Raw genomic sequence first — 12552 nt, forward strand, 5'->3', positions numbered from 1 at the left:
CCTGTATGTGCACCAGAACCAGAGCCAGGCGAGTGGACAAGAAAACCGGACTCGGCTAATAGGGCCACTAACGTTAGCTGCACATGTTATTTTTCCCCCAAGGCTGTTCCGCCTGGTCACGCCCCACTGTGCAGTGATTGCTGCAACTACTGTGCTGTGATTGGCAGTGAGATTGAGTGTGGTGGCAGTTGGGAAAAAATGTGAAGCTAAATAACACTGCCAGCTTTTTATACTTACTTGACTTGTTGTTTTCAGTTTTCAGTCATAGTTTGGGTGGGTTTAGACACCAAAACTACTTGGGTAGGTTTACGTTTAAAAGATCATGCTTTATGGTTAAAATAGACCCTTTGACAATGTTAGAAACAGCTTTCTGTTGGTCACAAGCATGCATCATTGAAGTAAGAAGTACTGGCCAATGACAGAACAGTAGGGCAGGATGGGGCGAAACAGTCTTGGGGGAAAAAAATAAAGCAAGCTGCACGGCTAACTGAGCTAACTAGCTAACAGTAGCAACAAGTGCTTAGCTATTTTAGCAACAAATAAGCCTGTCTGTCCATCAGGAAATTTTTGTACTGTTATCAGTGAGGCCCAGCCTCCAGAGACATTCTAGAGGTACCTCATGTGCAGAGGTCTGCAGTTAGGTATTCTTGTGTGCATTTAATCACGTCAGTTTGTGTTTTTTATTGGGTATTGTGTGCTGGACTACAGTTGGTCATGTTTAGAAGGGAACCCAAGATTTGCAGAACTCTTAGGCGATTTGTATGCCTTGTTTCTTCATTTTGCATGTACAAACAAATTATGTTTAACAATGTGACAATGCTGTGGTTAAGATCCGGGAAGGTTTCGGGACACAAAACACCTGGTTAGGGTTATGGGAAAGATAATGGCTTGGGTTAAAATCATTTCTCTTTCGCAGGTCTGAGATTTCCTTCTAATCTCCTAAACTTGTTGACCAGGCGCAGTGATTTCCTGAAGTCTCCGCTGGTTGCTCGGCACCTTCATGGTGATGGCAAGACACTGACAGGTCAGATTTTACAAACTTCAGAACATGGATGTGCGAGTAAACACACTCAGCGTGAATTCTGAGGCAGGACACTCCTGACACCCCAGCTGTCACCATAAACCCATGAAGAGCTGGCATAGCATGGTACAGTACCTAAATCCAGACATGAGTGCAACTTCATGCAAAAATGATAAATAAAAAAAAAGGAAAAAAGAAAGAAAAAAGATACTAGTGCTAATCATACAAAAGCAATGACAGGGAACATGTTGTGTGACAGGAGGTCACCGTTCCCACGGTCATGTGTTTACAGTATTTTATATACAGAATGATCTGCTGCGATGGAACAGTTGGGGGAGAAAGCACAGCAAGCCATTCCTTAGCAGTCATGAGGGAAATCATCGGGTAATTACAGCAGTTTTTGTTTACAGGACAACATACACACTCGCTAATTAGACACATCTTGCTACCTGCAAGGTGTGAAGAAATGTTTTTTCACATAGTGAAATCCTGTTAGATTACAGCATGCATTACTCTACGTGCTAATGCCAGGGGTTTTTGTTGTTGTTGTTGTTGTTGTTGTTGTTGTTACTGATTCTTCCCAGTTGATGACTGTATGTCCTTACAGGGTGGAATGGTGTTGTCTTGTCCTCAGTGCTTCGGTACTCTCACTGTGCCTGGATGCACACACACACAGAAGAGCGAGTTTAATGCTGCTGACAGCCTGCAGAGTCTGAATTAATTTGAAAAAAAAATAAGTATAAATGACTCTGTGGCTGTGTGCCATGGTGCTTTGGGTTGGAGCAGAAGCTCATTATAATGAGCCAAACAAGTATTTTATTGGCTGATAAAGGTGTCATGCAAATGTTTAGCTGCGGCCAACTCTCCCAATCCAACAAATGAGTAAACAATGCTGCTATAATTAGCACCAACTTCTGTTTGTCCACTTGCAGAAAATAAATGAACTTCAGGCACTTTGCTTCCATAAAATTATTATATACGGAGGCCAAGAACAGATGCGGTTGTAATCATTTTATTTCATCCCATTATCTTGAGATGACGAGTTAATTATCCACTTATCTCAGCATACAGGAGTCATGTGATGATGGTTAATTATCTTCTTTTTCATAACTCTGTTGTTTCCCAAAATACGACAATGACGGGTTGTTTTCTTTTGTTAACGGGTGAATTATCCCGTCATCTCTACATAACAATATGTTTTTTGAGAAAACTCAAAATTTCAGGGCAACTTGCCGCAATAGAGTTTCGACTTTTGAGTCCATCTCAAACTCTGAAGTTTTGAAAAAGTTTTGCCAACTACTAACCTTTTTTTGAGATAATTTACTTAAATCTTTGTGTTTTAGAAACAGTAATAGTATTTCAAAAAATATTGATTAAACTCGTTTAAGTGAAAGTGAATTATGGTTAATATTTTAATATTTTCCATCATAACTATTTAATCTTCAGGCACCCAAATAATAACAAATTATGTTTACAGCTCACTGTGACTAATTTTTGAGATAACTTTGTTTGTCAACTCAAGATTACAGGTTGGGAAAACTTTTTATAATTCATTTTCAAAACTTGAGAGTTTCAGCTGGGCTTTAAATAACATATTTATCTCATTATCTAGAAGAACCAACCCGTTGTTGTATTTTGAGAAACAAATGAGATAATTAACCCCATTATCTCAAAATAACAGGATATGTCATTTTTGATGTTGGGGTAACAGAATGAAATTAAATTAGTACAACCACAGCCATTCTTGGCTTTCGTACTAAAATTATATATGCATAATATAATATTAATTAATTATAATTCCTACTTTTTGTTGTTCATTCTGCTTCAGCTGAAAAAAAGAGAGGGAATGTTGAATTTATATTAATATGTTTTGGCCTTGGTTTTTATGATGAACAGAAATAATTCTGCATTCTGTTTTTGAGTGAGATATTTTATTTAGTATGACAGTATAATATGACAGGCTCTCAACGATTAAAGTAGGAAACAATTAGCATGTAGTGAGACTCACCTCTGTCCCCACCATTCCTCATGTTGGTCTCCTCTTCGTCTCCCCCGTCATCTACTATAAAAATAAAACCAGCAATTTCAGTAATGCCTTTGGTGAAAACTCAAAAATACATCAGAAGAAGAGAACGGTTGAGAAGTCAGTAATGACATCTTAAATTCCTTATAATAAAACAGATAGTTCTGCTCCTTGATTATGATTGGCTGAGCCACATTTGAAGCTGTTGTAAAATACTCTATAAACACACACCTGTGACCGCATTACATCAGTATCACTGCGCCAGCAAATTGTTTAAAAATGTCAGATTTTGCTGTGGATTTTGATTAAATGGGGCTAAAAGTGGATACGAGGTTGAAAGAGAAGGAGGAGGAAGATAAAAAAAGAAAGGAGACACTGAAATTAATGACAGAGAAACTGAAGAGCTGGTAAAGTCAAGAAATGAAGCCGCTTGAGCCGTTAAACAGTGGGATTTATGTCTGAGCAGCCAGGGAACCTGCTGTGTCCTGTCGCTTTGATGGAAAAAATAGCCCGCTACCTCTCATTGCTGCTGCCCAATCCACCAGTCCTTTATCTCCATCCAGAGTGGACAAACAACACAATGGCAAGTAAACGATGTAACTTTAGCTAGCTTAAATCATGTCACTGACAGAGCATAAATGTGAACCGTCCCATCAATCTTTCTGCGCCCCAAACTTCAACGAGAGAAGATGCTGGAGGAATATCTAACACACCTGTCCACAGTCAAACACCCTCGTACCGGCAAAGAGGAGTGCTAACATAACTGAACACTACTTCACTGATTCAATAGATATTCAGATAGTCAGATAAATACTATTAATCATTGCAATCTTTCAGCATGACTTTGAGACTTTGAGTTCAGTGGCTGCCTGTCTCACTGCCTGCCAGACTCCATTAACATATTGCTCAATTTAACCTATTATAAACATCTACGCCTTCTACAAGATTATTATAGATTTCTTACAACTTTTAAACAGACACTTACTCATTTGGCGAGCATTCGGCATTCATTTGAACTCTAATTAACATGAAATGGTCAAACAGTAATAGTTATGCCAGCCTGGAATAGAAATTTCAAAATTTTAACACGTTTCCTTGATCGCTGATGGCTTATCATGGTCATTTTCATAATTTCTTACATTAAATGTATTATTGATTCCTCCTCTAATCCAGGAAATAAAACAGTCATAAGATACACCGAAACATGAGGTGTAGACTAACCTGAGTGGAGCTCTTTCACAAGTGATGACATTGTGTTTGTGATTGAGTCAGCAGCAACTAATAGATCATTCCGAAGATTTCTAGGTACACCTAGAAAACACAGACATTTTCACGTGAAATTAAAAACTCATTCAGTTTCTAAGATTATAAGCTTTTGTTCACTGATAACTATTAAAAAATGTGGTTATATACATAATTAATAACTACTCTGTGTGCTATAGATTGTGAATAAGTTTATAATAAATGCTCTTTGTTTCAGGTGTTGATGCATACTCACCCTGAGCGAAGGCCTCAAGCACGTCCCCTCCCACCCCCGCCAGGCAGTCCTGCGGCGTGTGAGTTGGGGTGGACCCAGCCGAGGTGGAGCGTATGGGCATGGGCATGGAGCAGCCCGCACCGTGACTGGGGGAAGAATGAGGGGAGCCTCCAGACTGGGACTGCAACATAAAAACACCTGTGATAAGTACAGTATCGTCAGCAAATTAATGTATTATTTAGAATTTGACATTTGCTGTATGTTCTCCCTCAAGTTTAACATGTAAATGGAAAATAAAGTTTTTATTTATTTCTTTTGTTTCTTTATTTTAAATAATTTAAAGAAATAAGGTTGTTTTGTAGTAAATCAAAAGATTTAACATGAAAATTAATGAGCTTTAAAGGTGCTGATATGTGTCACGACACACTTATAATGGTTTTGTGACAACCAAAGTCAAAACTAACCACATATGACGGTTTAATGTAACATTAAAACATAAAGACAAACATTTTGATCATGTCAAGTTGTTGTGACAAAGACACTGATAGGTTATGTTGTCTGGGTTAATGTCAAGTTGTCATAACAAGGACATTTTTGTCTTGGTTGATGTTGAGTTGTCATAACAAATGCATCTCAAACAATGTCAACTTTTAATGACATAATTCACTGAATTACCTGCATTACAGAATCATGACAGATTATGTTAATTATGACAGTGCAACGGCAGTGTCGATATTATTTTATGTGTTTGACCGTGACAGGGGCAAAAAGACTAGTTGACTAATTAACAGGCATTTTTTTTACTGGTACATAGTTAATAAATAGCAAGTTTTATTATTTAAGTGACATACTAGATATTAGAGCTGCAATGATTAATTGTTTAATCGACTTTGATCCAATTCCAGCCTATTCAGTGTTCAGACTTTTCTGGTTTCTTTGCTCCTTTATGAGAGTAAATAAAATATATTTCAGTTGTGGGCAAAACAAGTCATTCGAGGACGTCATATTTGGGCTTTTGGAAACACTGATCCCCATTTTTCACTATTTTCTGATATTTAACAGATCAAACAACTAATCAGTTAATCAAGAAAATAATGGACAGATTAATTGATAATGAAAATAATCATTAGTTTCAGCCGTACTGGATAATCTTCCAAGTTCAAACCTTTCTTTCATCTGAGCTTCTGATGGAGAGAAAAGAGCTTAAATCTTATTAATCTCTACATCAATAAAGCCAGTTCTGGAACATTTCAATGGAAGATGCCGTATTGCGATCACAGATTGCAGCTTTTGGGCAGAGATGGCCTTTTTGGTTCTAAAGATGACTTTTATTAAAACAAACACAGACACAGATGTGACCAAAAGAACTTAATCCTTACAGGGAGAACAAACAAAAACAAGGCAAGAAAAAAAAAAAAACCTTCTGGAAACTGGCTGGCTGTGCTATATGTCGTCTCTATAGTGCACCTTTACTGCATCGAGGGGGTAATGAGAGCCATATGAGGGCGAGCGACCGGGGCCTGTGCTGAGCTGAGAGATATATCTCACAGAGAAAGGATCACTGTGTGTCTCTGGGACTGGTGCAGGCCTGGGTCGATGGCTCGCAGCCAGGCAGCAGATGGCCGGCCAGACTGCAGTCACATTAGAAGGGAGGTTGTTAGCGCCGATGAAAGGAGCAGGTCCCTGACATTTGGGCTAAGAAAAACGCGGTTCTCTCAACTTGTTTGGACCGAGGACCTGAGAAAACTGATGTTAAAGATGGTGTCGCAGGTTATAGTTTTAGCTCTCTAATGGTGCTAGCGAGGAGTGGTGGAGTAGGACTAGATTAGTGTAACCCAGTTAGATCGTGGAATCCTATTATCTCCCCTAACATCCCTCTTAAAAATCTATTACAAAAACTTCCTTCAATCACATCTGTGTGACGGGCGGAGTATAGCAGCATTAAACTAAGTGCTGAGACTAGAGCCTTGCAAACTGAATTAAGGGCAACTTACAGCCTGCTTCTGCTCCTCATCCTATCAGCCAGCAAAGGTAAGCGGTGAGAAAGAGCAAGAAGAGTGAGAGCAACAGAATTAAAGCAGCAGAAGATCAAGAAGAAGAAGAAGAAAGGGATTTCTGCATGCACCATATGGCACATCAACAAAACTTAAGATCACTGCAACGTCTTGGTTTTAAAGAATCAAACATGCCAACATCTTATTTCATCAAACATGCCACCAAGCTTTAAAAATAGGATCATGTAGACTATTTAAGCACTGCAGATTCAGGACAAGGTGTTAACGTTTATGCACCATTCTAGCTTGGATATTTAGATTTAGAGGGCTATTACATATAAATCTTCTAGAGACAGGTGATCGTCTTACCTTTAGCAGCCTCATGAGTCCCTCCAGCTGCACCATCAGCTCCCGTCTGCTCTCCTGCAGGGCTGACATGCGCCTCTCCAGCTCGTCCTTCCTGTGTCTGCAGCAGACAGAAAGAATTTGGGGACAGATTAAAAAAAAAGAAACTCTGTACTTAAACTCAAAGTACTTCACTCAAAACATGCTCCTGTCCAAACTTTTTTGGAACATGTTGCAGGCATCACATTCAGAAGGAGTGTATGTTTACAGGAAAAAAGTTTATCAGTTTGAACTTTGAATATCTTGTCTTTGTACTGTGTTCAGTTGAATATAGGTCTAAAGTTTTTGCATATCTTTGGATTCTGTTCTTATTTACATTTTAAACAACGTGCCAGCTTTTTTGGAATTTGGGTTGTAGTTAAATGTTTGAGCTTCATTGTACAGAAAGGCATATGTGCAGAATTCGCCACTAGAAGGATGTTTTCACAGTTATTTGCTGAGAGTGGAAAGTTCCTGTGTTCCAGTTCGAAGGGTGGGCCTACAAGCATCAATCCCAATACAATCTTCATCTTGCAAAAGTGTGATATGGAAACAAACACTCAGCTGTATTTTTAATGAAGCAGAGGGAGTAGATGTCATTTCAAAGATGTTAACAAGATCATTTTACTTTTTTTGTGAATTAACATTATCAGATACAAATTACTATTCAGTAGAAGCACTTTATATGCATGGTAAAACATGTCTGCAGGGCATCTTTAAATGAAACATCGTGCATCGACGTGGCGTCACCATGGGATACGTTTGCAAATTATTTCACACATACACACATTTCCTGTAGATATTTTCTAAGATACCTGTACAAATGTGTGCATGGGGGTTACTTTTTTTTTTTTTTTTTTATCTTAGTCCAATAGTTCAAGATACTAGATACTAGATGCTGAACGTATGTAGAGTCATGTGGCATTTTCTTCATTCACATCCTTCCACTGCGCCGTGTTAAGCTCATGCTGTCTTGTCTAGTATAATAATACATCTCTAGTTTTATTTGTACAAATGTCCCTGTTACAAATACCTTTATTTTCATAATTAATCTGTCAGCGGCACCTTCAACGCTGAAAAAAGTGACATTGACTCACCAAGGTCATCTGTCTCCAGGGCTTTGAGTTTAAATGCACAAAACGAGTATGACTTCCTGTTAACAGGCAAAATTGAAGAACACCTACTATAGACACGTGTTCAATTTACTGCAAAATCCAGTTCACAAAGTCACTTTTTTTCTCACTGTGACTTTTTCCCCCCCTTTCTTATTATTTCATTATCACAATTTCCCTCATTTTAGCAAGGCTGTTCTAATGGAGCATAAAAAGCTGCCTTTTTTCATACTCAACATCTGCACCTCGCTGCACTAAAGCTGCCAAAGTATTGAAATGTTTCAATGTGTTTAAAATGATACAATATCCTTTAATTATAGCTTAAGTACATTAAAAAATAATTAAAGTGCTCATCCAGGACCTCAGTTCAGTCTTTGTTATCCTGCCTGAAATTTGGCTTGCAGCAAAACTAGACAGTGTGCAGTGACCTTTTATGCACCAGTACTGTGTGCAGGTTGATAAAAAAAAAAAAACAGACTTTTTTTCTTTTTGCCATGGTATTAAAAGAGGGATCAAGAATCTTTTTTTATGCTGTGATTCAAACAAAGTTTAAAATTCTGGTATTGTGATCCAACTGAACTTTGATTTACTGCAGTGCACTTGATGTGAAAAATGTCTCTTTATAAACCCAAAATACTGACCTGGAGCTCTGACAGTTGGGAGGTGTACAATTGATTATTTATTAATTTACTGCAACTATTACTCATGTCATTGGCAAGGACAAGGATGATGTTCTCCAGGAATACAATCTCAACAACGCTACTCATTCTACAGCTAAGAGGGAGTTTGAATTAACTGTTAAAGAAATAGCACAACGTGGCCTCTAGGTATTTTTTAAAAGTTTGAAACCCCTGTCAAAGGTTCACAGTAGCTAAATATTGTCTCTGGCCATCTCTTTTCAGTGAGGATTCTGGCTCATTATCACCCTCTGGTGTTCACCATCTGTAACTGCATGCTGAAGACGCCTCAGAAGACTGTAGCAATCGTCTGTCTGTCCTATCAAAAACTCACAAACATCTGCAGACTATAAACACCTCGGCTCTGTTATGTATCCCCAGGCTGAATAAAGGCAATATCAGAGCCGTCCAGCCGGGCTCCAAACACAGTGCACAGCCTGCATGAAATAATTACTACTTGATAATATCCTGGTCTAAAAGCTGAATCACAAACAGGCTCAGTGAGCTGAAAAATGCTTCTAGACATGTTTGAATTAAACATGAAAGTATCCTCTGGTGATATAAACCAATTATCTTACACTTTAATTACGATGTCTTTATGAAAAAAACAATAATATATTATATATTCCTGTACAACGTAACTAAGAAATTAAAATTCAACTCTAGTTCTGCTATAACTTTTTAAAATTAATCAATATTAAAAAGTTCCCAGTAATTTATGTCATGAAACATTTAATAAGTATAAAATTTAAATCTTTATCACATCTGTTGACCATAAACATGACTGCTGATTCATTATTCAGACCAGACCGGACAAACAAGGAGTCATTCAGGGCAACAAGTGCTCCAACGCGTCTCTTCCAAGAACTGGACCCGAGGGTCTCAGCATCCTGCCAGCATGACAAATGTCCACGCCACTGCTGGTAAAGCTAATTCAAAAACACCCTCCTGAATTAGCGAAGCACTATTTCTACTTGAAGAATGAGTTCAGCCAACATAAATACAACAGCCCTGAAGCGGCTTTACTACTTGATTTTGTTGATGTATGGCTCTTTGTTCCTGCTGTTGGGAAGAAGATGCACTGTAAGAGGTGTGGTGGATGTGGAGGTGGAGGTGGCGAGCACGGATGGTACCTGAGGAGCCGCAGTTCAGTCAGAAGCGTGGGGTTCTGCTGGGCTTTTTCTGGGGTCGGCTGAGAGGCCTGCTCGTGCTCCAGACGCAGCCGCTGGATCTCCTGGAGGATCTCCCTAAAGACGTGAGTCGGTTAATCAGTTAACTAAACAGAAGTGGTGAGTCTCTTCACTTAAAGGCACGGTTCACCCCAGAAATCATGAATATGTATTTGTCCTCTGGCCTGTAGTGCTCATCATCCATCTACATTGTTTTGGTGTGAGTTGCAGAGTTTTGGAGACATCACAGATGTTAGAAATGTCTGGCACTCAGCTTCTGGTGCTCAAAGCAGCAAAAAAAACCCACAAAAGTTCAACAGCAATGTCTCTTTCCAGAAATCATGACTCAACATACTCCAAACTTTGTTTGGATGTAGGAAGGAAGTTTCATGTAGGAACCTTTTTCTTCTATGACACTACACCTGCCAGTGAGATGTAAGCATTAATGGCGTCGTCCTTGGTTGAGCTGTAACATTAGCACCATTCAGCTAGCTAGCGTAGTGAAAAGCAGGAAACTGAGGAAAAGTTGCGAATGAGTTTTTCAGATGCATTTCTGCTGCTTTGAACAGCATTTTAATGTTGTAGCTGGTCAAGATAAAGCTAATTTTAATGAAAAAGTTTGACATTTTGAGAAATGTGATACTCTCTAATATGTCACTTACTTAAACCCCCCCCCCAACCCCCCAGTGATGACAAGGTGCTTTTGGGAAACAAAAAATCTGGTACATAACACCCTGTAAAAACACAACTTGTCCTTTAATTTTGTTTGGATTAAACAAACAAGATGTAACGTTTAAGTTTTAGATATGCAGGTAAGCAGTTTTACACAGAGTCAGACTACCTGTTATGCTAAGCTACCTAGCTTTTCGCTCATTTACAAGAAAGCAAACAAGCCTATCTGCCAAAATATCAAACTGTTCCTCTAATGGTTTAACAAAGTGTGCTGGGTTGTTTAAATTTGTGGAAATGTGTCAAGTTTTTCAAGCGCATCATGTTTTACATGTAAAATGTGAATAGAATAACCATGTAAAGTCATATGTAATATGAATTATGAATATGTAAAGTTATCATTAATCATAGTTGTCAGATAAATGTAGTTGAGTTTAAAAAAAAACCCAAAATAAGTAGTAGACCAAAGTAATACTCAAGTAAAGCACCTATCAATATATAAATATAATACTGATTAGTTTCTGAAGTGTAACTGAAGTTTAAATGATAAATTGTACCTGTTTTTGTTCTCCAGCTCTGCAATCAGCTGTCTCTGCTGTTTATTCGCATCGAAGTTGAAACTCAGATCTGATGGAGGACATTGTTGCTGAAAAACAAAATTATCATAGAACGGCATTAACAACAGTGGGAGAACAAAAGTCAAACACCAGCTACCATCTGACCACAATGAGCAGTAATGATTCTCTGCTGGAAACTTATTATGTTTCTGCATAAACGGGGAGCCATTTCAGCTCACCACAGCTTTCCTTTATCCCTTCATATAAAACGTCAGACTGCAAAGTACAAATCCAAACAGACCCACGGTGACCCGACATGAACGCTTTCTGCCCTAGAAAACAGAGCAGTTTGGGTAACTTCACAGGAGAGATTTCTGTTTCAATTTTACTTTACTATTCTTGCAACAATAACCTCATTGTTGCTTAACACAGAAACACTGGCCTCTCGGAGACAATGTGAGGTCAGGACTCGGCTGCCATTGTCATGGAGAAGAATCAAAACTCTTTGATCAAAAAGAAGAACAACAGTTGCTGAATTAACCTCAAATTGAGCCCAAAATGAAAAGTGAATAGATTAATAAGATACAGATTATAAAAACAGTTTTCTCAACGCTGTAGTCTTCAGCTTTCACATGAGAGTTTCATGCTCATGTGAGTCATAAAATATTGCCCCACTATGCAACTATAGAATATTTGCTTATATAGTTATGAATATTTGACGAAACAGTTTTCCTACTGCTGCTACGTCACTTTAAAAGTCTTCAACTGTACGACTTTTATTGTGAAACAGTCGTAGGAAATGCAATGTATTTGTCACTGTGGTCAGTGCTTACAGAGTTTATCAAAAGTGCAATGGTTTAGCTAGTTTACTTGTAGCTTAAGTAGGCTAACAGCTATCTGCTGGTATTCATGAGACCATTACAAAAGCATTTGACAGTGCAATAACACTTCATGACATATTTATGCAAATACAAACTGTACCACTTTACTTGAGGTCAAGGAAATTATCCATGACATACTTTGAAGGGTCTCATGACAGCCAGTGTCAAAACCAACCACATATGACAGTTTAACGTCATGTTAAAACATAAAGCTAAACAGTTTCTCTTCGTTTGATAATGTCAAGTTGTCATAAGAAAGACATTTTTGTCTCGGACAGTGTCAAGTTACAACAAAGACATTCACAGGTTATGCTGTCAAGCTGTCCTAAAACAAGACTCGTTTTACATCAAGTTGTTATAACAAGGACATTGACAGGTTATGTTGTCTTGGTTAATGTCAAGTTGTTATAACAAAGGAATTGATGGGTTAGGTTGCCTTGGTTGGTGTCAAGTTGTCAGAACAAAGATGTCTCAAACAATATCAACTTGACATTAAAAATGACAATGGACATAGGCCGAATGACACTAGATGACAGTCATAAACATTTATTAAGACTTCTGTAATAATGACAGCCGTTGTGAGCATGG

General features: G+C 38.3%; 1 protein-coding gene across 7 annotated transcripts in view; it reads right to left on the reverse strand.

Annotated features, from left to right (window-relative positions):
- Nucleotides 1–569: 569 nt before the first annotated feature.
- dtnbb (dystrobrevin, beta b) overlaps nt 570–12552 on the reverse strand; it is a 47216-nt gene continuing 35233 nt past the window's right edge. For 4 of the 7 annotated variants that reach the window (XM_084742546.1, XM_084742549.1, XM_084742545.1 and 1 more), the window contains 8 exons: nt 11084–11172; nt 9822–9935; nt 6885–6981; nt 6516–6536; nt 4543–4702; nt 4266–4355; nt 3030–3083; nt 570–1677 (listed from right to left, as the gene is read on the reverse strand). In XM_084742546.1, coding sequence (XP_084598672.1) covers nt 1652–1677; nt 3030–3083; nt 4266–4355; nt 4543–4702; nt 6516–6536; nt 6885–6981; nt 9822–9935; nt 11084–11172 — 651 coding nt within the window. In that variant the 3' untranslated portion in view covers nt 570–1651. Of the gene's footprint in view, nt 1678–2825; nt 2850–3029; nt 3084–4265; nt 4356–4542; nt 4703–6515; nt 6537–6884; nt 6982–9821; nt 9936–11083; nt 11173–12552 lie in introns of all 7 variants that reach the window. The other 3 variants (XM_084742550.1, XM_084742548.1, XM_084742547.1) reach the window with 2 other exon arrangements.

This window comes from Lutjanus erythropterus, chromosome 18 (genome assembly GCF_056507025.1).
Source record: "Lutjanus erythropterus isolate fLutEry1 chromosome 18, fLutEry1.hap2, whole genome shotgun sequence".
Classification (NCBI taxonomy): domain Eukaryota; kingdom Metazoa; phylum Chordata; class Actinopteri; order Lutjaniformes; family Lutjanidae; genus Lutjanus; species Lutjanus erythropterus.